We start from the raw sequence: 22691 nt of genomic DNA, 5'->3' as shown, positions 1-22691 counted from the left end.
TTAAACACTCAGCACACTACCTGACACAGAACTTACTATTTGATAAATTATTAGCTTTTTGTTTTGTTTTGTTTTGAGACAGAGTCTCGCTCTGTCACCCAGACTGGAGTGCAGTGGTGTGATCTTGGCTCACTGCAACCTCTGCCTCCCGGTTTCACGCCATTCTCCTGCCTTAGCCTCCCGAGTAGCTGGGACTACAGGCGCCTGCCACCACGCCTGGCTAATTTTTTGTATTTTTAGTAGAGCTGGCGTTTCACCGTATTAGCCAGGATGGTCTCGATCTCCTGATCTCGTGATCCGCCTCCCTCGGCCTCCCAAAGTGCTGGGATTACAGGCATGAGCCACCACGCCCCAGCAATTATTAGCTTTTATATTAGGAAAAAAACCTTAGAATTCAAGTAAAGCATAACACATAAATATATGCCTGCTAAACCAGTCCAACCCATTAATTCTTTTAATTCCACTTATCTCCAGTAAGAAATATCCAATCTTTTCTTCAGTGGCCCACATATTAATGAATTACATCCCCCAATGAAACTGTATTCTCAATGTTAATCTGAGATTAAATTACCTCAGGCAGCACTAAAATATTTTGTTCATTTATTTAAACTATTTTGTACTAGATTAAGTGATTTCATTATTCTTTAGATTTAACCAATCCATTTCTAGGTCTAGCATTTTATCAGAAAACAATGAGATTTTTCCTTCAAAATAAAGCTCTCAAATCAACCTTTGGGGGCATCCTGATTACATTCAGTTAGGGTTTTCCAGGGCAAGAAAACAGTGATGCAACACAAGCTCTTAGATATAAAATCTAAAACCAAAGAAAAGTTTACTGAAAGTATAAATATTTTCCCTATTCCAGTTGGTTATTCTTGTATTATCAACCTTGTACCATCAAACCCTAAAGACAACAGCTAAAAAAATTAAAAGTGGTTGTCTCTGGACAGCAGAAATTTTAGAGATAAGGAAGCAGGGAACTGGATTACCACTTCTCATGATAAGCACTTAAAAATTATTAGAGTTAGCCCTATATTTAAATTAAAAACATAATTGTATATAAACAGAGGCACTAATTTTTAAAAAAGAGAAAAAAAGGAAGACCCAACCCTTAAAGCAATAGTACTGAAAGCTGGTTACATAATGCCCTGGACTCACAAAACAGCCTTGAGGCAGCCATTTATCCTTGTGGGAGTTTCAGTCCCAGATCTGTAAACCTGATAATAAACCAGAATGCCAAGATGTTTTCAACACAAATATTCTACTATTCTAAAGCTTCAATGTATGATAAATGGCAGGGCACAAGTTAAAAGAGAAAAATGTATTTGTTAAATAAAAGCTAAACTCATAAGGGCTTGTTTTGTAATGGATGCTTAATGAAATTACAGTGATCAGCACAGTAATTTTAGGGTGACTCTTAAGAGAGTTAACGAAAGATGATATGGGTATTAGGGAATCTATCTCCGTTGATTAGACGGCTTCTTCATAAAGCACGCACGTTCCAAGCATTAATGATCCATCTGGGGCCTCTGGGAGCAGTATGTGCTAAGTGTCACGTAACAGCTTCTGCTCTCATAAACTAGTCAAGTGTCACAACCTGCTCTTTCCTGCAGACTGTGAGTAGTCAGAGACCAAAGGACAGAACCAAAACTGCTGGCTCCAAAGGATGGGCATGATCATCCATTTATAGCTAGACAGGCAAAGGGCACTGGCACTTCTCATACGATTCTTGACAAATTAAGAACACTATTAGATATGGCTTTCAGTTTTAAAAGATTATGCATTTCAGACCAGGTGCAGTGGCTCACGCCTTTAATCCCAGCACTTTGGGAGGCTGAGGAGGGTGGATCACTTGAGGTCAGGAGTTCAAGACCAGCCTGGCAAACATGGTGAAACCCCATCTCCACTAAGAATACAAAAATTAGCTGGGCGGGGTGGCAGGTGCCTGTAATCCCAGTTACTCTGGAGGCTGAGGCAGGAGAAGGAGATGGAGATGCATCCCAGGAGATGGAGGCTGCAGTGAGCCGAGATTGTGCCATTGCACTCCAGCCTGGGTGACAGAGTGAGATTCCGTCTCAAAAACAAAAACAAAAGATTATGCATTTCAGGCTGTCCAATGTTAACTTACAGATCTTGAAATGAAAGAACCAGTATCCTCTTTGCTTCTAAAGGGAAGGAACAGATAGATATCTGTCTCACAGGAAACAAAAGCCAACTGCCTCCCACAAGCCATACATATGTATCATCAAAGAAGTGTCGATAGGAAATAAGAAAGCAGAGAATTGGGTTTGTAGTCAAGACTGTCAAGTGTACAAAAAGAATTTTCCTAATGTATGATTAACCATCCTATATCATATTTCCCCCTGCATTTTAAGTACCAAGTAAATGGAAAAAACTTCAAATTATTAGTTTATTTGTATGTATATATATTTCTCTATATATATTAAGGTAAACATAGAAGAATCCAAGAGGCATGGAATAACTGACTTAATGTTTGAATTATCTCCATTTAATCAACTTGATACATGGGAAAGTTCTATAATCAAAGAGGAAGTAAATTTTTTTTTTTCTTTTTTCTCGGAGACAGGGTCTTGCTCTGTCGTCCAGGCAGGAGTGCAGTGGTGCAATAATGGCTCACAGCAGCCTCAACTTCCCGGCTTAAGTAATCCTCCTGCCTCAGCCCTCCAAGTAGCTGGGCTGAGGTAGGAGGATTGCTACCATGCCTGGCTATTTTTTTTTAAATTTTAATAGAGAGAAGATCTCACTATGTTGCCAACGCTGGTCTCAAACTCCTAATCACAAGCGATCCTTCAAGGGGGAAGTAATTTATAATGTTCTAAAATTACTTAAGTTATTGTCTAGCAAAATTTAAAACTTAGGTTATATGAAGACACCTAACAGCATGGAAGAAAATACAGACACACCTCAGATGGTACTTCATCTTCTTGTGCTTCATGGATCCTGCGTTTTTTACAAATTGAGGGTTTGTGGCAACCCTGTATCAAACAAGTCTGTTGGTACCATCTTGCCAACAGTATGTGCTCACTTCAATGTCTCTGGGTCAAGTTTGGTAATTCTTGCAATATTTTAAACTTTCTCATTATTATTATAACTGTTATGGTGATGTATTACCAGTGGTCTTTGATGTTACTATAGTAATTGTTTTGGGGTGCCATGAACTGTGCCCATATAAGACAGTGAACTTAATCTATAAAGTTCTGTGTGTTCTGAATGATCCACTGACTAGCCATTCTGTCTCTCTCCCTCTCCTTGGGCTTCCCTATTCCTTGAGATATAAAAATATTAAAATTAGGCCAATTAATAACCCTACAATGGCCTCTAAGTGTTCAAGTAAAAGGAAGACTCGCACATCTTTCACTTTAAATCAAAATCTAGAAATGCTTAAGCTAATTGAGAAAAGCACGGCAAAAGCCAAAAGGCTGAAAGTTAGGCCACTTGTGCCAGTTAGCCAAGTTGTGAATGCAGAGGAAAAGTTCTTGAAGGAAATTAAAAGTGCTATACCACTGAATATACAAATGATAAGATAGCAAAACAGCCTTACTGCTGATATGGAGAAAGTTTCCGTGCTTTGAATAAAAGATCAAACCAGCTACAACATTCCCTTAAGCCAAAGCTGAATCCACAGCAAGGCCCTAACTCTCTTCAATTCTATAAATGCTGAGATTGGTGACGAAGCTGCAGAAGAAAAGTTTGAAGCTAGCAGAGGTTGGCTCATGATATTGAAGGAAAGAAGCCATCTCCATAACATATAAGTGTAAGGCGAAGCTAGCAAGTGCTGATACAGAAGCTGCAGCAAGTTACCCAGAAGATCTAGGTAAGATCACTGATGAAGGTGGCCACACTAAACAACAATTTTCAATGTGGATAAAACAGCCTTCTATTAAAAGAAGATGACATCTAGGACTTTCATAGCTACAGAGGAGAAGTCAATGCCTGGCTTCAAAGCTTCAAAGGACAGGCTGTCTCTCTCATTAGGGCCTAAGCAGCTGGTGACTTTAAGTGGAAGCCAATGCTCATTTACCAGTCCCACAATCCTAGGGCCCTTAAGAGTTATGCTACATCTACTCTGCCTGTGCTCTATAAATGGAACAACAAAGCCTGGATGACAGCACATCTGTTGACAGCATAGTTATTGAACATTTTAAGCCCACTGTTCCTTTCAAAATATTACTGCTCATTGACAATGTAACCAGTCAGCCAGGAGCTCTAATGATGATACAAGGAGATTAATGTTGTTTTCCTGTCTGCTAATACAACATCCATTCTGCAGCTCATAGATCAAGGAGTGGGCTTAAAATGTTCAATAAACTATGGGGTCTTGCCTCTTCAAGCCAAGATCATGGACTTTAACCAAATGACAAAGGGGAAACAAATGAAGCAGCTTAAAGAGAAGTAACAAGATCAATTTCAAAAACACTTTGGTAGTAGGCTAGAAGATGGACAACAAGATGAGAAAACTACATACATCCATGTAAAAATTTGTTGTACACAAATGTCTACAACAAACCAGGCATGGTGGGATGTGCCTGTAGATCCAGCTACTTGGGAGGCTGAGGTGGGAAGATCACTTGAGACCAGCCTGGGAAACATAGTGAGACCTCATGTCGAAAAAAAAAAGTTCTTAACAGTGACATTTATAATAACCCCCCCAAAAGTGTAAGCAACACAAACACCATCTTGAACAGAAGAATGGATAAATATGTGGCATATCCATACAATGGAATATTGTTTGGCCATAAAAAGGAATGAGGTACTAGTATATGCTACAGCATGGATGAACCTTAAAAACATGATGCTAAATGAAAGAAGCCAGTCACAGAGGACCACATATTGTGTGATTCCATTTATAGGAAATGTCCATAATAAAGAAATCTATAGGACAGAAAGTAGATTAGTGGTTGCCTATAGTAAATAGAGAATGACTGCTAATGGGTATAGGATTTCTTTATGGAGTGGTAAAAATAGCCTAAAACTGGTTGTGGTAATGGTTATACAACTCTGAATACACTTAAAAAAAAAAAACAAAAACCCACTGAAATGTACATTTTAAGTGGTTGAATTGTATCTTGTGTGGCATATCTCAATAAAAAAAGTTCTTTCTTAAGAAAAAAAAAAAAACTAAGTGATTGTGTAATTTTCACTTATGCTTGAGGTTTCAGTTCTACAACCAACTTGAAACTGCCAGTATTCACGTTCCTGCCGTTCAACAAAACTTGAGACTTTTCAGGCCTGAGTGTGGAAGTCTTTTTAGGTTGAAGTTTTATGTTCGGCTTCTTTCCCTTAGCATAAAATATTCAAAGTTCATCCAAGTTGCAGCATGTATCAGAACTTCTAATCCATGAACAAGGTATGTCTTTCCATTTATTTAATTTCTTTCAGCAATGTTTTGTATTTTTCAGTGTATTAGACTTGTGCCTCCTTGGTTAAATTTATTCCTAAATAGTTTATTCTTTTTGATGCTGCTATAAATGGAAATGTTTTAATTTACTGTTACTATATGTAAATGCAAGTGAGTTTTGTATACTGATCTTGCATCTTCAACTTTTCTGGATTTACTAGTTCCAACAGTTTTTATGTGAATTCTTAAAGGTTTTCTAGATATAAGCTGGATGTGATGGCCTACACCTGTAGTCCCAGCTACTCACGATGTTGGAAGTGGGAGGACCACTTGAGCCCAGAAGTCTGAACCTAGACTGGGCAACATAGTGAGACCCTATCTCTTTAAAAAATCTAGACATAAATCACATCATCTGCAAATAGAGATCATTTTGCTTTTTTTCCTATCTGGATGCCTTTTCTTTCTTTTTTTCTTGTCTGTCTTAGCTAGAACTTGCAGAAAAATGTTGAATAGAAATGGTGATAAATGACATTCTTTCTTGTTCCTGATCTTAAGGGGAAAGCTTTCAGTCTTCACCATTAAGTATAATGTTAAAGCTGTGGGGTTTTTTTTTTTTTTTTTTTGAGACAGAGTCTCACTCTGTCACCCAGGCTGGAGTGCAGTGGTGTGTTATCGGCTCACTGCAACCTCCACCTCGCAGGTTCAAGTGATTCTCATGTCTCAGCCTCCCAAGTAGCTGGCATTACAGGTGTGTGCCACTACACCTGGCTAGTTTTTGTATTAGTAAAGATGGAGTTTTGCATGTTGCCTAGGTTGGTCTTGAACTCCTGGCCTCAACTGATCACCCGCCTTGGCCTCCCAAAGTACTGGGATTACAGGCATAAGCCACTGTGCCCAGCCAACTGTGGGTTTTCATAGGTACCCTTTATTAGATTGAGAAAATTACCTTTTATTCCTAGTTTTTAAAATCATAAATGGCTGCTGGATTTTACCAAATGCTTTTACAGTGTCTAGTGAGATGATCATGTGGGTTTTTTCCCCTTTATTCTAATAATATGGTATTACAGTATTAATTCATTTTCATATGTTGAACCAACCTTGCATTGCTGGGATAAAGAACACTTGGTCGGGGTGTATAATCCTCTTTAATATACTGCTGGATATTGTCATTATTTTGTCGAGGGCTTTTACAGTTTTCTTTTTTTTGTAATATCTTTTTCCGTTTTTGGTATGAGAGTAATGATGGCCTCACAGAATGAGTTAGGAAGTAATATTTTCTTTGATTTTTGGAAGAGTTTGAGAAGTATTGCTATTAATTCCTCTTCTAAAATTTGGAAGAATTAACCAGTAAAGTAATCTGGTCCTGGGCTTCTCTTTGCTGGAAGTATTTTGATTACTAATTCAATCTCATTAGTTGTTATTTGTCTCTCCAGATGTTCTTGCTTCTTGAGTCCATTTTGATAGTTAATGTTTCTAGGAATTTGTCCATATCATCTAAGTTATCCAATTTTTGGCATTCATTGTTCACAGTATTCCATTTTAATCCTTTTTATTTCTTAAGGTCATTAGTAACGTCCCTTTATTCCTGATTTTGTTAACTTTAGTCTTCGTTTTCTTTTTATCTATCTACTTAGAGGTTTGTCAATTTATCTTTTCAAAGAACCCATTTTTTTTTTCATTGATCTTCTCTATTGTTTTTCTATTTTCTATTTTATTTATTTTGGCTCTAATCTTTATTTCCTTCCTTCTGCTTATTTTGGGTTTAGCTTATCTTTTTTCTACTTCCTTTTTTTTTTAAATTATACTTTAGGTTTTAGGGTACATGTGCACAACATGCAGGTTAGTTACATGGGTATACATGTGCCATGCTGGTGTGCTGCACCCATCAACTCGTCATTTAACATTAGGTATATCTCCTAATGCTATCCCTCCCCCCTCCCCCCACCCCACAACAGGCCCCTGTGTGTTATGTTCCCCTTCCTGTGTCCATGTGTTCTCACTGTTCAATTCCCACCTATGAGTGAGAACATGCAGTGTTTGTTTTTTTTTGTCCTTGCGATAGTTTGCTGAGAATGATGGTTTCCAGCTTCATCCGTGTCCCTACAAACGACATGAACTCATCATTTTTTATGGCTGCATAGTATTCCATGGTGTATATGTGCCACATTTTCTTAATCCAGTCTATCATTCTTGGGCATTTGGCTTGGTTCCAAGTCTTTGCTATTATGAATAGTGCTGCAATAAACATACGTGTGCATGTGTCTTTATAGCAGCATGATTTATAATCCTTTGGGTATATACCCAGTAATGGGATGGCTGGGTCAAATGGTATTTCTAGTTCTAGATCCCTGAGGAATCACCACACTGACTTCCACAATGGTTGAACTAGTTTACAGTCCCACCAACAGTGTAAAAGTGTTCCTATTTCTCCACATCCTCTCCAGCACCTGTTGTTTCCTCACTTTTTAATGATCGCCATTCTAACTGGTGTGAGATGGTATCTCATTGTGGTTTTGATTTGCATTTCTCTGATGGCCAGTGATGATGAGCATTTTTTCATGTGTCTTTTGGCTGCATAAATGTCTTCTTTTGAGAAGTGTCTGTTCACATCCTTCGCCCACTTGTTGATGGGATTTTTTTTTTCTTGTATATTTGTTTGAGTTCATTGTAGATTCTGGATATTAGCCCTTTGTCACGAGTAGATTGCGAAAATTTTCTCCCATTCTGTAGGTTGCCTGTTCACTCTGATGGTAGTTTCTTTTGCTGTGCAGAAGCTCTTTAGTTTAATTAGATCCCATTTGTCAATTTTGGCTTTTGTTGCCATTGCTTTTGGTGTTTTAAACATGAAGTCCTTGCCCATGCCTATGTCCTGAATGGTATTGCCTAGGTTTTCTTCTAGGGTTTTTATGGTTTTAGGTCTAACATTTAAGTCTTTAATCCATCTTGAATTAATTTTTGCATAAAGTGTAAGGAAGGGATGCAGTTTCAGCTTTCTACATATGGCTAGCCAGTTTTCCCAGCACCATTTATTAAATAGGGAATCCTTTCCCCATTTCTTGTTTTTGTCAGGTCTGTCAAAGATCAGATGGTTGTAGATATGCGGCATTATTTCTGAGGGCTCTGTTCCATTCCATTGGTCTATATCTCTTATTTTGGTACCAGTACCATGCTGTTTTGGTTACCGTAGCCTTGTAGTATAGTTTGAAGTCAGGTAGCATGATGCCTCCAGCTTTGTTCTTTTGGCTTAGGACTGACTTGGCAATGCAGGCCTTTTTTGGTTCCATATGAACTTTAAAGTAGTTTTTTCCAATTCTGTGAAGAAAGTCATTGGTAGCTTGATGGGGATGGCATTGAATCTATAAATTACCTTGGGCAGTATGGCCATTTTCACGATATTGATTCTTCCTACCCATGAGCATGGAACGTTTGTATCCTCTTTTATTTCATTGAGCAGTGGTTTGTAGTTCTCCTTGAAGAGGTCCTTCATGTCCCTTCTAAGTTGCATTCCTAGGTATTTTATTCTCTTTGAAGCAATTGTGAATGGGAGTTCACTCATGATTTGGCTCTCAGTTTGTCTGATATTGGTGTATAAGAATGCTTGTGATTTTTGCACATTGATTTTGTATCCTGAGACTTTGCTGAAGTTGCCTATCAGCTTAAGGAGATTTTGGGCTGAGATGATGGAGTTTTCTAGATATACAATCATGTCATCTGCAAACAGGGACAATTTGACTTCCTCTTTTCCTAACTGAATACCCTTTATTTCTTTCTCCTGCCTGACTGCCCTGGCCAGAACTTCCAACACTATGTTGAATAGGAGTGGTGAGAGAGGGCATCCCTGTCTTGTGCCAGTTTTCAAAGGGAATGCTTCCAGTTTTTACCCATTCAGTATGATATTGGCTGTGGGTTTGCCATAGATAGCTCTTATTATTTTGAGATACGTCCCATCAATACCTAATTTATTGAGAGTTTTTAGCATGAAGTGTTGTTGAATTTTGTCAAAGGCCTTTTCTGCATCTATTGAGATAATCATATGGTTTTTGTCATTGGTTCTGTTTATATGCTGGATTACGTTTATTGATTTGCGTATGTTGAACCAGCCTTGCATCCCAGGGATGAAGCCCACATGATCATGGTGGATCCAGCCGCAGCTGGATTTGGTTTGCCAGTATTTTATTGAGGATTTTTGCATCAATGTTCATCAGGGATATTGATCTAAAATTCTCTTTTTTTGTTGTGTCTCTGCCAGGCTTTGGTATCAGGATGATGCTGGCCTCATAAAATGAGTTAGGGAGGATTCCCTCTTTTTCTATTGATTGGAATAATTTCGGAATGAATGGTACCAGCTCCTCCTTGTACCTCTGGCAGAATTCGGCTGTGAATCCATCTGGTCTTGGACTTTTTTTGGTTGGTAAGCTATTAATTATTGCCTCAATTTCAGAGCCTGTTATTGGTCTACTTCCTTAAGGAAGAAACTTAGATTACTGCTTTGAGATCTTTCTTCTTTGTAAAGGTGGGTGTTTATAAATTTCCCTTTGAGACCGGGCGCGGTGGCTCATGCTTGTAATCCCAGCAGTTTCGGAGGCTGAGGCAGGCAGATTACCTGAGGTAAGGAATTCAAGACCAGCCTGGCCAATATGGCGAAACCTCGTCTCTACTAAAATACAAAAATTAGCCGGGCATGATAGCACACGTTTGTAATCCCAGCTACTTGAGAGGCTGAGGCAGAAGAATCACTTGAGCCCGGGAGCCGGAGCCTGCCGTGAACCAAGGTCGCAGCACTGCAGTCCAGCCTGGGCGACAGAATGAGACTCTGTCTCTCAATCGATCAATCAATCAATCAATCAATGTCAATCCCCTTGAGAACTGCTTTCGCTGCCTCCCATAAATTTTGGTATGCTGCGTTCATTTTTGTTCTCAGAGCATTTTCTAATTTCCCTTGTGATTAATTTTTTGACCCACTGGTTAGAGTGTGTGCTTTAATTTTCACTTATTTTCCAATTTTCCTTCAGCTACTAATTTCTAATCTTTCATTGTGATCAGAAAAAAATGAAGAAAATTTAAATGCTTTCAATCTTTTTATTTATTTCATTTTAATCTTTGTAGAGATAGGGCCTCCCGATGCTGCCCAGGCTGGTCTCAAACTACTGGGCTCAAGTGATCCTCTCATCTTGGCCTCACAAAATACTGGGACTACAGGCACGAGCCACCACATCTGGCCAATTTCAGTCTTTTTAAATTTAATGAGACTAGTTTTATGACCTAACATATGGCCTAACCTGCAATCTTCCATGTGCACCTGAGAGAAGAATGTGTATTCTGCTATTATTGGGTGCAGTGTTGTATAATGTCTTTAGGTCTGGTTGGTATACAGTACTATTCAAGTCTTCTATTCCCTTGCTGGTTTTCTATCTGGTCTTATCTCAATCTTTCTTTTTTTTTCTTTTTGCAGTGGAGTTTTATTATCGTGGTAAATATACATAAAAAATCATTTTAACCATCTTTAATTATACGGTTCAGTGGCATTAAGTATATTCATATGATTGTGCTACCATCACCACCATCCATCTCTAGTACTTTTTTCATTTTGTAAAACTAAACTGTGTACCCACCCCCTTTCTTTTTTCCCTCCCCCAGCCGCTGGCAACCATCATTCTACTTTTTGTCTCTATAAATATTACTAACTCTAGGTATTCCATATAATTAGAATCATGTAGTATTAGCCCTTTTGTATATGGCTTGTTTCATTTAGCACAATGTCTTTAGTGTGCATCGTGTTGTAGCATGTGTAAGAATTTCCTTCCTTTTTAAGGAAGAATGGTATTCCATTGTATTATATACCACAGGTTGTTTATCCATTCTTCTATCGACAGACACTTGGGTTGCTTCCACTTTTTGGCTACTGTGAATAACACTGCCACAAAAATGGGTGTGCCTAAAATATTTCTCCAAGTCTCTGCTTTCCTAGAAGTGGAATTTTCCAGAAGTGGAACTGCCAGATCATATGGTAATTCTGTTTACTTTTTTGAGGAACTGCCATACTATTTTCCACAGCAGTTACAACATTTTATAGGTCCCCTCCAACAAAACATAAGCCTACCCATTTCTCCACATCTTTGCCAACACTACTTATCTCCTTTGTTAGCCAGTGGAAGCTGGCATGGAGATTCTTTTTTTAAATTATTTTCTCTTCTCTTTTTTACTTGCCACTGGCTTGAAGCTGAGCCATGGAGAGTCTTAGTAAATCCTCAATGATTATCATGACTTTTCTGTATGTCCACTGCAATATGCTTGGCTCTTTAATCTTAAATGAGTTGAGGATCATCACTTAAAGTCATGTACAAATTCATCCAAAAGTGACCTGTTAATGGCAGATGTTCTTTTCCTCTACTAATGTTATTACCTCTTTTGCATGAAATTTGTATGCAAATGTTGTAGCTACACCTTTTATGCCATTTTGGTGAGATGAAGTCTAATGTGAAGAGATCAGGAACATAGAACTCCATTCCCTTTTTGTGTTGTACTTCTGTGCATTTGTGCCAAAGCATGAAATGCAATCAAGAGTACCAGCTGCAAGCTGGGGAGAATCTCTGTAACTAATACTGTATGTGAGGACACTAGAAATCAAAATTGTATTTTTTAGCAGAATGGATGAATTCTACAGGTTTCCCTTTTGTATGGAGAATTAGAGTCAGCTCTCCAAAGTTATATTTAACGTAACTTAAAAAAAGCATTTAACCTGGACTTAAGTAAGAAAGTGCTACAACAGATGAGTAATATTGGAAATATTGGGTACTGTGGAAAGGTAACAAACTTATTTCACCCAAGTGATAGTCAAGTTATGGCTGGACTTTGAGAATGTGTTCCTAACATTTTGTATAGGACTCATCATTTCTTCTTTTATCAGCTCACAGCAGCCTCTGCCTCCCAGGCTCAAGTGATCCTCCCACCTCAGCCTCTCAAGTAGCTGGGACTCCAGCCACACACCACCATGCCAGCTTATTATTATTTTTATTTTTGTAGAGACAGGGTTTTGCCATGTTGCCCAGGCTTGAACTCCTGGGCACAAGTGATCCATCCGCCTCAGCCTCCCAATGTGTTAGGATTACAGGTGTGATCCACCATGCCAGGTCAGGACTTATTTCTAATGTGTGACACGTAGTAAGCTACGACACTCCAGCAGTTGGTCTGCCAATTACTCACATGGGACAGAAGAATCATATGATTACCTGATAGCCTTCTGTTTTCTTCTGACACCACTTCAGCAAGGCGTTCCTCTTTGATCCTCCATATTCTCTGGCCAATGCTGAGAGAGGGTCTTTCCTTTCTTCTCTGAAAACAAGTAACTCAAAGTTGAAATATTTTTTGTTTGGGCACCAGAATAAGAGAAAAGTATTAAAGTTTGCATTTTTAAACAGGGGAAATGTACATGGTAAGGCAATACAAAGGCAAGACATAGTTTTTCATACATTTGATTTTTAGTTTATGGCCCCATAGATGCACTGTTGTCAGAATTCTTTGCTAACTGAAGAAAGGGACTCTATAAAAATCACCCACATGGAAAGTGGCAAAGACAGTACAAAGTGCATTTAAAATTAAAATGTGCCGGGCGCTGTGGCTCACGCCTGTAATCCCAACACTTTGGGAGCCTGAGGCAGAGAGATCACCTGAAGTCAGGAGTTTGAGATCAGCCTGGCCAACATGGTGACACCTCATCGCTAATAAAAATATAAAAATATAAAAATTAGCTGGGCATGGTGGCGGGTGTCTGTAATCCCAGCTACTTGGGAGGCTGAGGCAGGAGAATCACTTGAACCCTAGAGATGGAGGTTGCAGCTGAGATTACGCCATTGCACTCCAGCCTGGGCAACAAGAGTGGCACTGTCTCAAATAATAATAATAAAATAAAATAACCGTTTATGTCCTTTACCATCTCATCATTTTAAAAAATTACTTATTGTAAAATATACACGGTAAGGTTATGCAAGGTGCAGGATTCTAAGGCATAATAGTTCTTGCCTTTAAGAAGTCTACAATGGGGGGAAGCAGACAAAAGATGGCAATAAACATGAACAATATTTGTAACTTCCATGAAATGTCTCAGATGTATTTAGTTCTATGTTGTACACTGTTTTTTGACTTTAGGCAGTTAGAATTTTGCCTTGCTCAAAAATGGAATTTCTCTGTAAGCTCACTTATTCACCATCTCCTTATGGAGCACCATCGTGCCAGGCAATGTGCAGGCAGTAGGCAATTGAAGGTGAACAACACAGGGCCCCTATCCCAAGGAACCTCAGAGTTTACTATATGATAATAAGTAAAACCACTGTAGAAGTTTGGGGGGGTTAAAATTCCGTGGCTATACATATGATTCATTTTTTAAAAATTCTATGTAGGGTACTTTATGGCATTGTCAACTGCCTTGCAGTCAAAATAAATATCCTGCCTTAGGCCAGACCTTTAATCAAAAAAGGTTTTGCAATCACCCCTGGTGAAGGGGCAGGGAAGACTTCCAATTCTACTCATTCTGCACCGTATCTTCCCTTTTGGTCACACTCTGGAAGTGGAACAGAACACCAAGGAATACCCAGAGAAAGGGAGTGCTGTGTAATGTAACCGGCAGCTTGACTAGTAGCCTGTGCTTAAAAGACTGGCCTATTTTTCAGTGATTATAGCAAAGTGGAGACTCTAGTCCCATGTTCTGTGAACTTAGCAGCCCAATAAATATCCTAAAGGTTCATATGTTACAAGCAGCTTAGTATTCCTCAGTATATTTATTCTGTTAGTATTGACCCTCCAAAGTGCGCTAGGAAATCAAAGAGGACACATTTACAACAGAAGCTTTTCTAATTGAGAGGAGCCTTGAAATAGTACCAATTTTTATTGCTCTAAGAACCAAAAGGAAAAATACTACTTTTCTATGTGCAGTTAGACTGCCTCCTTGAAGGAAATATACATTTTTGTGTGTCAGCCTGTAACATTCCTGCTTTGCTTTAAATAAAGCAGGGACGTCCAATCTTTTGGCTTCCCTGGGCCACAATGGAAGTAGAAGAATTGTCTTGGGCCACACATAAAGTACACTGACATGAACAATAGCGGATGAGCTAAAAAAAAATTGCAAAAAAAAAATCTCATAATATTTTAAGAAAGTTTACAAATTTGTGTTGGGCCGCATTCAAAGCTGTCCTGGGCTGCGGGTTGGAGAAGCTTGCTTTAAAGGATTCCAAGAAGTTTGTTATACTATCACTAAACCACAGGGAAAGAGAAAGACACAGTTATGTGAATGGATGCAAAAAGGCACATCAAAAACAAAAAACAAACAAAAAGTTGTCACGGCTCAACATAAAAGTCACTTTTTTTAAGACAGAGTCTCACTCTGAAGCCCAGGCTGGAGTGCAGTCGCACGATCTCGCTCACTGCATACTCTGGCTCCCAGGTTCAAGCGATTCTAGTGCCTCAGCCTCCCACGTAGCTGAGACTGCAGGTGCGCAAAACCAGATCAGGCTAATTTTTGTATTTTTAGTACATATGGGGTTTCACCATGTTGGCCAGGCTGATCTCGAACTGCTGACCTCAAGTGATCTGCCCACCTCGGCCTCCCAGAGTGCTGGGATTACAGGCTTGAGCCACCACACCCGGCTGCTTCCTTTAATTATTCTTAATGCTTGCCAACAATTTTCTTCATCCCTATAAACAACGTATGCTAAATTTTTGACATCTGTTTTTCCCCCAAGTTCTTAATACCTCTTAGTCCTAAGAGAACTATGAATAAAATATAAACTTAGATTTTCATGTACTTTTTATCAATTATTAATGTAGCACCACGTTCCCAGACTCCCAGTGTAAACAAACACAGCCATCTTTGATATCATCCATTCTTGCATTCCTTTTATAAAGATCTGTTACTGAAATCACCTTTCTTTATGAAAAATCTGGGTCCAACCCTCTCTTCACCTCTTTTCCACTGTTATCACACTGATCCAGACATGATAATTTATTTACACCACTTTATAGCTTCTACTACATCAAAGTGACTCAATTTGACTTTAAAGAAGTTCCAGGCCGGGCGCGGTGGCTCACACCTGTAATCCCAGCACTTTGGGAGGCCGAGGCGGGTGGATCACGAGGTCAGGAGATCGAGACCATCCTGGCTAACACGGTGAAACCCCATCTCTACTAAAAACACAAAAAATTAGCTGGGCGAGGTGGCAGGCGCCTGTAGTCCCAGCTACTCGGGAGGCTGAGGCAAGAGAATGGCATGAACCCCGGGGGGCTGAGCCTGCAGTGAGCCGAGATCGCGCCACTGCACTCCAACCTGGGCGACAGCGAGGCTCCATCTCAAAAAAAAAAAAAAAGAAAAGTTCCATCACTTTGCCATCCCCTGCCTAGTCAATCTTTTCTTCTACAGTTCCTTGATATGGTAGGTACACCTTCTTCTGGCCTTCTGTATCAGTCTACTGAATCTATAGAACCACCTACCTACAGCATCCCCCTCCATACTCCTCACTTACTAATCCCTTTGGTGCATCCCCTCAAGTTACTGACCTTGCCAATCATGCCCCCCACCCTCCCTGTCTACAACCTTCGAGGCCCCACTCAAATTCTAACCTTCTGGGATGCCTTCCCTAACACTCCACCCATTCCTCGGTATTTAAATTTCATAATACTTCCTTTTGCATGCAACCATTCTCTAAAAAAAAAAAAAAAAAGATACAGCTGCTTGAGGAAAGGAACTATCATTTTTACTTTGTCAGTGTCTTCTATACCATTTACCCAATTCTGGATATAAGAAAGATTAGCAAACAACACACAGAAAAAGAAAAATCACAGTGCTCAAATGCCATCATTTTACAACTTGATCATTTACTGTCAAAAGGCCAGGAAAGGTACACACGAAATGCATGAATATTAACTGTTCTCTACCTTATTCGGCTTCGGGTGGTGGGAGTCACAGATGCCGTTGGAGAAGAGGACAGGGAAAGCTGTGGAGACGTGGTTCCCATAGCCATCAGAGAGGCTGGCGACGCTCCCTCCTGTGCAGAAATGTCCCGTTTCATTTCTTCACTACTTCGTCGAGACACTGTGAGAAATAGTCATTATGCACTCTATAGCAAAAACATTTTAGACTGAGTTCTTGAGACTTTTTTTTTTCTGAAGGTTCCAAAAACAACAGATATTACCATACAGGAGGAAAAACTAATATTGATAACTGGAAAGTATTTCTTATTTTTCCATTGAAAAAACTGTGAGGCCAGGTGCAGTGGCTCACGCCTATAATCCCAGAACTTTGGGAGGCCGAGGCAGGCAGACCACTTGAGGTCAGGAGTTCCAGACCAGCCTGGCCAACATGGTGAAATCCTGTCTCTACTAAAAATACAAAAATTAGCCAGGCATGGTGGTGCATGCCTGTAATCCCAGCTACATGGGAGGCTGGGGCAGGAGAATTGCTTAAACCCGGGTGGTGGAGGTTGCAGTAAGCCAAGACTGCGCCACTCTGCACTCCAGCCTGGGCGACAGAGAGAGACTCCATCTCAAAAACAAAAAACAAACAAACAAAAAAACTGTGAAAAGGCATAGTTGAAATATGCACTGAACTCCATATTCCTTATAGACAAGGAGTGTGCCTTATCCATCTCTATAACCCTCACAGTACCTACCAAGCACATAGTGAGTACTACATAAACATCTGTTTAATTACAAATACAACTAAAAACCAAAGGCTAATTATAATCAGACTTGTAACTACTCAGCTCTGCCCAACACACACAATTCAAATCAATACAACCCTTCTAAATTCAGCCAAAAACACTGTTAAAGGGACAGAAAGGAAAGACATGATTTATTACAGGGCTACATGTAATGCTAGCTCAGGGCACTTTTTTTTTTTTTTTTTTTTTTGAGAGGGAGTCTCATTCTGTCACCCAGGCTGGAGTGCAGTGGCGCATCTCGGCTTACTGCAACTTCTGCTTCCTGGGTTCAAGTGATTCTCCTGCCTCAGCCTCCTGACTAGCTGGGATTACAGGCGCCTGCCACCATGCCAGGCTTATTTTTGTATTTTCAGTAGAGACAGGGTTTTGCCATGTTGGCCAGGCTGGTCTCGAACTCCTGACCTCAGGTGATCCGCCCACCTAGGCATCCCAAAGTGCTGGGATTACAGGCATGAGCCACCGCAACTGGCCTCAGGGCACATTTTAAAAAACTAAATCAATAAGACAGAAAACCAAAACATATCAAGTCAACTGTTGGGAAATAGTAACAATCTTTTGCAAATGTCCTATTCTGAAGTCTGGCATAGTAAGCCACTGTACTATCTCATTAGAATTACAAAATGTTCTGAGAACTGTTCAGTGGGAGTAGGCACTTCAGCCACTGGTACCAGATCCACAACAGCAGCTTTCTAAAGGCAGCACTGAGTATTGCCAGGTGCTCAGAACGCAGGGCTGAGCACAGTGACAAGTCACACAGTCGACAAAGTTCCTGACCTCAGATTCTTTCTCACCTCAGAAGAAGGTGGATCTGCAGGCGCCATTAACTCTATCATTCCTGGGCTGATTTAATGCAATCCATGTTACATGTCAGTAATTGTTTTCCCCTGATTACTAAAAACTGCCGCCCCCCCACTCCCACCCCCACCCCCACCCCCACCGCCCACTTTACTGGCTAAAATTTTCTCAATGATTTTAGGATAACCACAAGCAGAATGTAACTCTGCATTAGTAAAGCAATGCCCTTAAAGATCCAGAGGGCACAAATATTTTCTCCTGTTATATGATCTTTAAATGACATGCTTATATATTTCTAGCATAATTTTATAATTATGTTTTTTTCGTTCAATGTCAATTCTTTATAGTCCTTAAATCAGTAGTTTCTTTTAAGTGGTGTGCTAGGTAACTGGATGAGAAAACCTCTCAGAACTTTATACAAAATAGAGGAAATAGACTGAGAAAGAATCTGAAGAACACACACACAGAAAGGCTTTGGGATGGTAATTTTAGCTGAGCACAGGACTTCCAATTGATTTAAAGCCCAGCTAGGCCGGGCACAGTGGCTCACACCTGTAATCCCAGCACTTTGGAAGGCCAAGGTGAGAGGACAGCTTGAGGCCAGTGAGAGCATAGCTTGAGGCCAGGAGTTTGAGATCAGCCTGGGCAACATAGTGAGATCCTGTCTCTAAAAAACAACAAATACAACAAAAATTCAGATGAAAGTCATCACCTGAGAGGGTCTTGGCACTTTCCATCGCAGGCCCTCTCGGCAGGGAAGCAGGCCGGCTGGCTGAAGATGTTCTTAACAGATGCTCTGTACAAAGTAGAAAGAATCCCAATAAAGAAATCTGATGCTGAACTTTAAAGTAATAAAGGTACAAAGAAGGTGAGTTTTACTCCTTTCAGCCTTGAAGCTCATCCTTCTTCCCAATCCAGGGAACTTCAACAATTTCCCATAGTCTGTTTATCCAAAACAACTCACGTATACAGAGAACACAGTAGAACATTCCATTCAATGTTTTATCTCTAGGAATGAGACGCCCCACACAGACGAATACTTCTGAATCCTGGGCTGCCACTTACCTGTTTGATGCAATTCCACCAAAATTCAAAGATCCTCTACTGCAAGTAGGTCTACGCTACAAACTAAATGAAAGCTTTGCCTTCATGTGCCTACAGTTAGTGTGGAAACTACACATACTAATATATACAACCACAGACAAGTCAGGATGGCATAATTAGAGTAACAGAATGACAAAAGTATTATCAAACCACAGAGAAGACATTCTCTTTGATTTCAGGCAGCAGGGTAGGCTTCGAAAAAACCAATGACATTAAGCTGGGCCTTACTGAAAAGAGGTGGGGAAGTAGATTTTAGCCAACAACAGTCAGAGAAAAGTACAAACACATTCAAGTTAGAGAATAATAAAGGCTAAGTATGGCTAAAACATAGGGTATGTGGAAAACAAATAGGACAGCAGGGAAAGGGGCTTTAAAGGAGGATGAGGCTGATTAAGGAAAACCTTCATTACCTGGCATGTGGACTTTAGTCTGAGGGCAACAAGGAAGCATCAAACATTTTTGAGCCTTCAGGGAAGGACACAATCAGATATTGCTTCGACCATCTCCATTTGCAGCCTCACCTTGTTCTACTCCTCCCTTCTTCTCTAAACACAAGCTGTCCTGGGAGTTCCTTTAGTTCCTTGGGCATTGGCACCAGCTGTCCCCTCACCTCCTCCTCTATTCCCTCCTAATCCTGGCTAACCTGATCACCCTTCAGGTCTCAGTTGAACATCACTTCCCCAGGACCTGCTTCCCCGCCAGCCCCCACCAAACACAGACCGGAGTTGTCCTGCTGACTCTCTTCCTGCACACTTCTTACCTAGGGCTACAGCCCGACAAGACTCTTCAGACCAGGACACAGAGAGGCAGTCACAAGGACAACCAGAATTGTTCTTTCTGGTCACGGGCTGGTGTGTGACTGGGCTAAGAAAAACACCAAACCTTGTATGTAATGAAGACTCTCAGCCAAGAATGTCCACCAATCCTTTTTAAGAACTGACAATTTAAACATGATCCCTCCTAAAAATATAATGATGTTAAAAGTAATGGCATATCATGCTATCTCTTAAGGATAACATATATTCTGCACTCCAAAATTTCTTTTCTTTTCTCTTCTTTTTTCTTCTTTTTCCTCCTCCTTCTCCTCCTTCCTCTTCCTCTTCTTCTTCTTTCTCTCTCTCTCGTTTTTTGTTTTTTTGGAGGGGGCAGGAGAGGGGGGAACAGGATTTCTCTCTATTGTCCAGGCTGAAGTGCAGTGGTGCAATCTTGGCTCGCTGCAACCTCTGCCTCCCAGGCTCAAGTGATCCTCCTGCCTCAGCCTCCCAACTACCTGGGACTACAGGTGTGAGCCACCACACCTGACTAATTTTTGTATTTTTTGTAGAGACGAGGTTTCACCATGTTGCCCAGGCTGGTCTCAAACTCTTAAGCCTCCTGGGTTCAAGCGATTCTCCCGTCTCAGCCTCCTGAGTAGCTGGGATTACAGGTGCCTGCCACCACACCAGGCTTGTTTCTGTATTTTCAGTAGAGACAGGGTTTTGCTATGTTGGCCAAAGTGCTGGGATTACAGGAGTGAGCCATTTCACCCAGCCTCTTTTTATTTTTTATTTATTTATTTATTTCTAAGACAGGACCTTGCTCTGTTGCCCAGGCTAGAGTGCAGTGGCGTGATCTTGGCTCACTGCCACCTTGACTTCTCAGGCTCAAGTGATCCTCCACCTCAGCCTCTTGAAGGGCTGGGACTATAGGTATGCACCACCACTTCTGGCGAATTTTTTGCAGAGATGAGGTCTCACTATCTTGCCCAGGCTAATCTTGAACTCCTAAGCTAAAGCAATCCTCCCATCTTGGCCTCCCAAAGTGCTGGGATTACAGGCATGAGCCACCAAGTCCGGCTAAAATTTATTTTCTAAGGGTATGAGGAACATTTGGTTATAATTATTTGCTACTTTGGAGGCCTAGGGGAGTGGAAGGATGAGCTTAATAAAGATGGGATGTATATAGCTTAAGAGTCCCTACAGTGTTCTTATCTTGAACAAACATCATCTCTGTGTAAACAACCCATAAGCAAGCATCACAGAATTCTGAACTCTGTTGGCAGTTGGCATTTACCCGTAAAGGAAGAGTATATTATGCCCAAAATCTGACAGACAAAACAAAGGCAAAAGAACATGGAAATAGTAGGAAACAAAAATCAATGTTTTACATTTAATCAAATTTTCCATTCTATAATTTTGACACCGTGGTTATTTCCCTAAAAAATTTTAGTCTCCCAAAGAAGAACACAGCAAGCTAAGAAAGTGAAAACGAAGGTTGAAAAGACAAATAAATCAAAAGAAGGTGCTTGCTATGGACACAGGCATAAGCCCTGGTCATTCCCTACATGAAAACTGTCTAAGTTATCTAAATTTTCTCTCTTACAATACACACTATAAGCACAATTGCAAAAAAAAAAAAGTTCATGAAATGTATTGCTGATACATGTGCCCAACGCTGGCTGAGTCTGTTTCTTACTGCATGGTTAAGGATCCAAGTCTGCCTCAATCTGACAGACTGTCCCTGTCGCAGCCTCACACTTACTTTCTGAAAATACACAAAAACGCACTGAGAACCCAAATAGGGTATTGTTTTAAAAATTATTTGTGTTAAATTTTAACAGCCACAATCCAGGCTGCTGCCATTTCATGAAGTATTTCCACTGTGAGAATCAAATCTGCCCAGAGGCACTTGTCACAGTAAGAACACAGGTCCATTTACTACTCTACTAAGTAGGCTGGCTTAAATGTTCATGTCAAACTGTTGGTTTATCCCTCTTCAGGAAATAAGATTAGTGTATTACAATTGAGTGTAGCAGGCAGGAGATATTATGTTTACAGTAACAGATTCTATTCTATTGCCATGTAAAGCTATTCTTGTCTTAATCCATTCATTAAACAAAAATCATTTAGGTGTCCACTACTTGCCAGGCACTTGGCTTGGTGCAAAGGTCAGAGAAAAAAAGAAAGGAGACAGGAAACTTGCTCTCATGGAACTTGGGGTCTAGAGTAGAAGCAAGCATTCAAAAAGTCATTACGAGTGAGGGATGCTAAGAAAAAACAAGTACCAGGGGTTCTGGGAACACAGCAGGCAATGTGACCTGGTCTTGAGCGGAGAACGGGAAAGGCCTCCTCAGGAAATGACAGCAAAGTTGAGATTAGAAGGATAATTAATAGTCTTTATGCAGGCAAAGGAGAGCTTAGAAGAAAAAGAGTGTTCCCAACTGAGTGCTTAGTATACCCCCAAAGAAATCTAGGACACTGTGGTGATGTTCAGTGGGAGGGGAAGAGTAGAGTGAGGTAAGCCTTCAAAGGTAGGCCAGAGGGGCCAGCTCAGGCAAGCGAGAGTCACGCAGGCAAACTCCAGGGTAAGGCGTTTGGACTTTATCTAGTTGGCAAAGGGGAGCCAATGGAGGTTTTATCACGTTAGCATTTTTCTGGCTGCAGCAGATTGGAGAGGGGTAACGGTTTATACAGGACAATGAGTTAGAGTGTGCAGGTAAGAGATGATGGTGACTTGGACTTGGGTGGTACCAGTGAGTATGCGAGGTACACAGATTCAAGGGCTCTTTGATGCAGCAGAATCAACAGACTTGCCGACAGATGGATATGAAGGTAAAAAGGAAGGAGGTACCACATACAGAGGTAAGAAAGGTGAGGAGGATTATGGAAGGAAGAGACGTGAACACATTTAATTTGAGAACCCTTTGAGATACCCAGGGAAAGATGTGGACCAGGCAATGAGAGAGA

At 40.5% G+C, this 22691-nt stretch overlaps 1 protein-coding gene across 6 annotated transcripts in view; it reads right to left on the bottom strand.

The window, feature by feature from the left end:
* SPECC1L (sperm antigen with calponin homology and coiled-coil domains 1 like) overlaps window positions 1-22691 on the bottom strand; it is a 148265-nt gene that overhangs the window by 36238 nt on the left and 89336 nt on the right. For all 6 annotated transcript variants that reach the window (XM_003806379.5, XM_055105856.2, XM_008953090.5 and 3 more), the window contains 3 exons: window positions 18575-18658; window positions 16283-16439; window positions 12589-12691 (listed from right to left, as the gene is read on the bottom strand). In XM_003806379.5, coding sequence (XP_003806427.1) covers window positions 12589-12691; window positions 16283-16439; window positions 18575-18658 — 344 coding nt within the window. The remainder of the gene's footprint in view (window positions 1-12588; window positions 12692-16282; window positions 16440-18574; window positions 18659-22691) is intronic.

The sequence above is a fragment of the Pan paniscus genome, chromosome 23, assembly GCF_029289425.2.
Source record: "Pan paniscus chromosome 23, NHGRI_mPanPan1-v2.0_pri, whole genome shotgun sequence".
Taxonomy (NCBI): domain Eukaryota; kingdom Metazoa; phylum Chordata; class Mammalia; order Primates; family Hominidae; genus Pan; species Pan paniscus.
The sequence above is the reverse complement of the archived record's forward strand: the minus strand, read 5'-3'. Positions and strand labels throughout refer to the sequence as shown.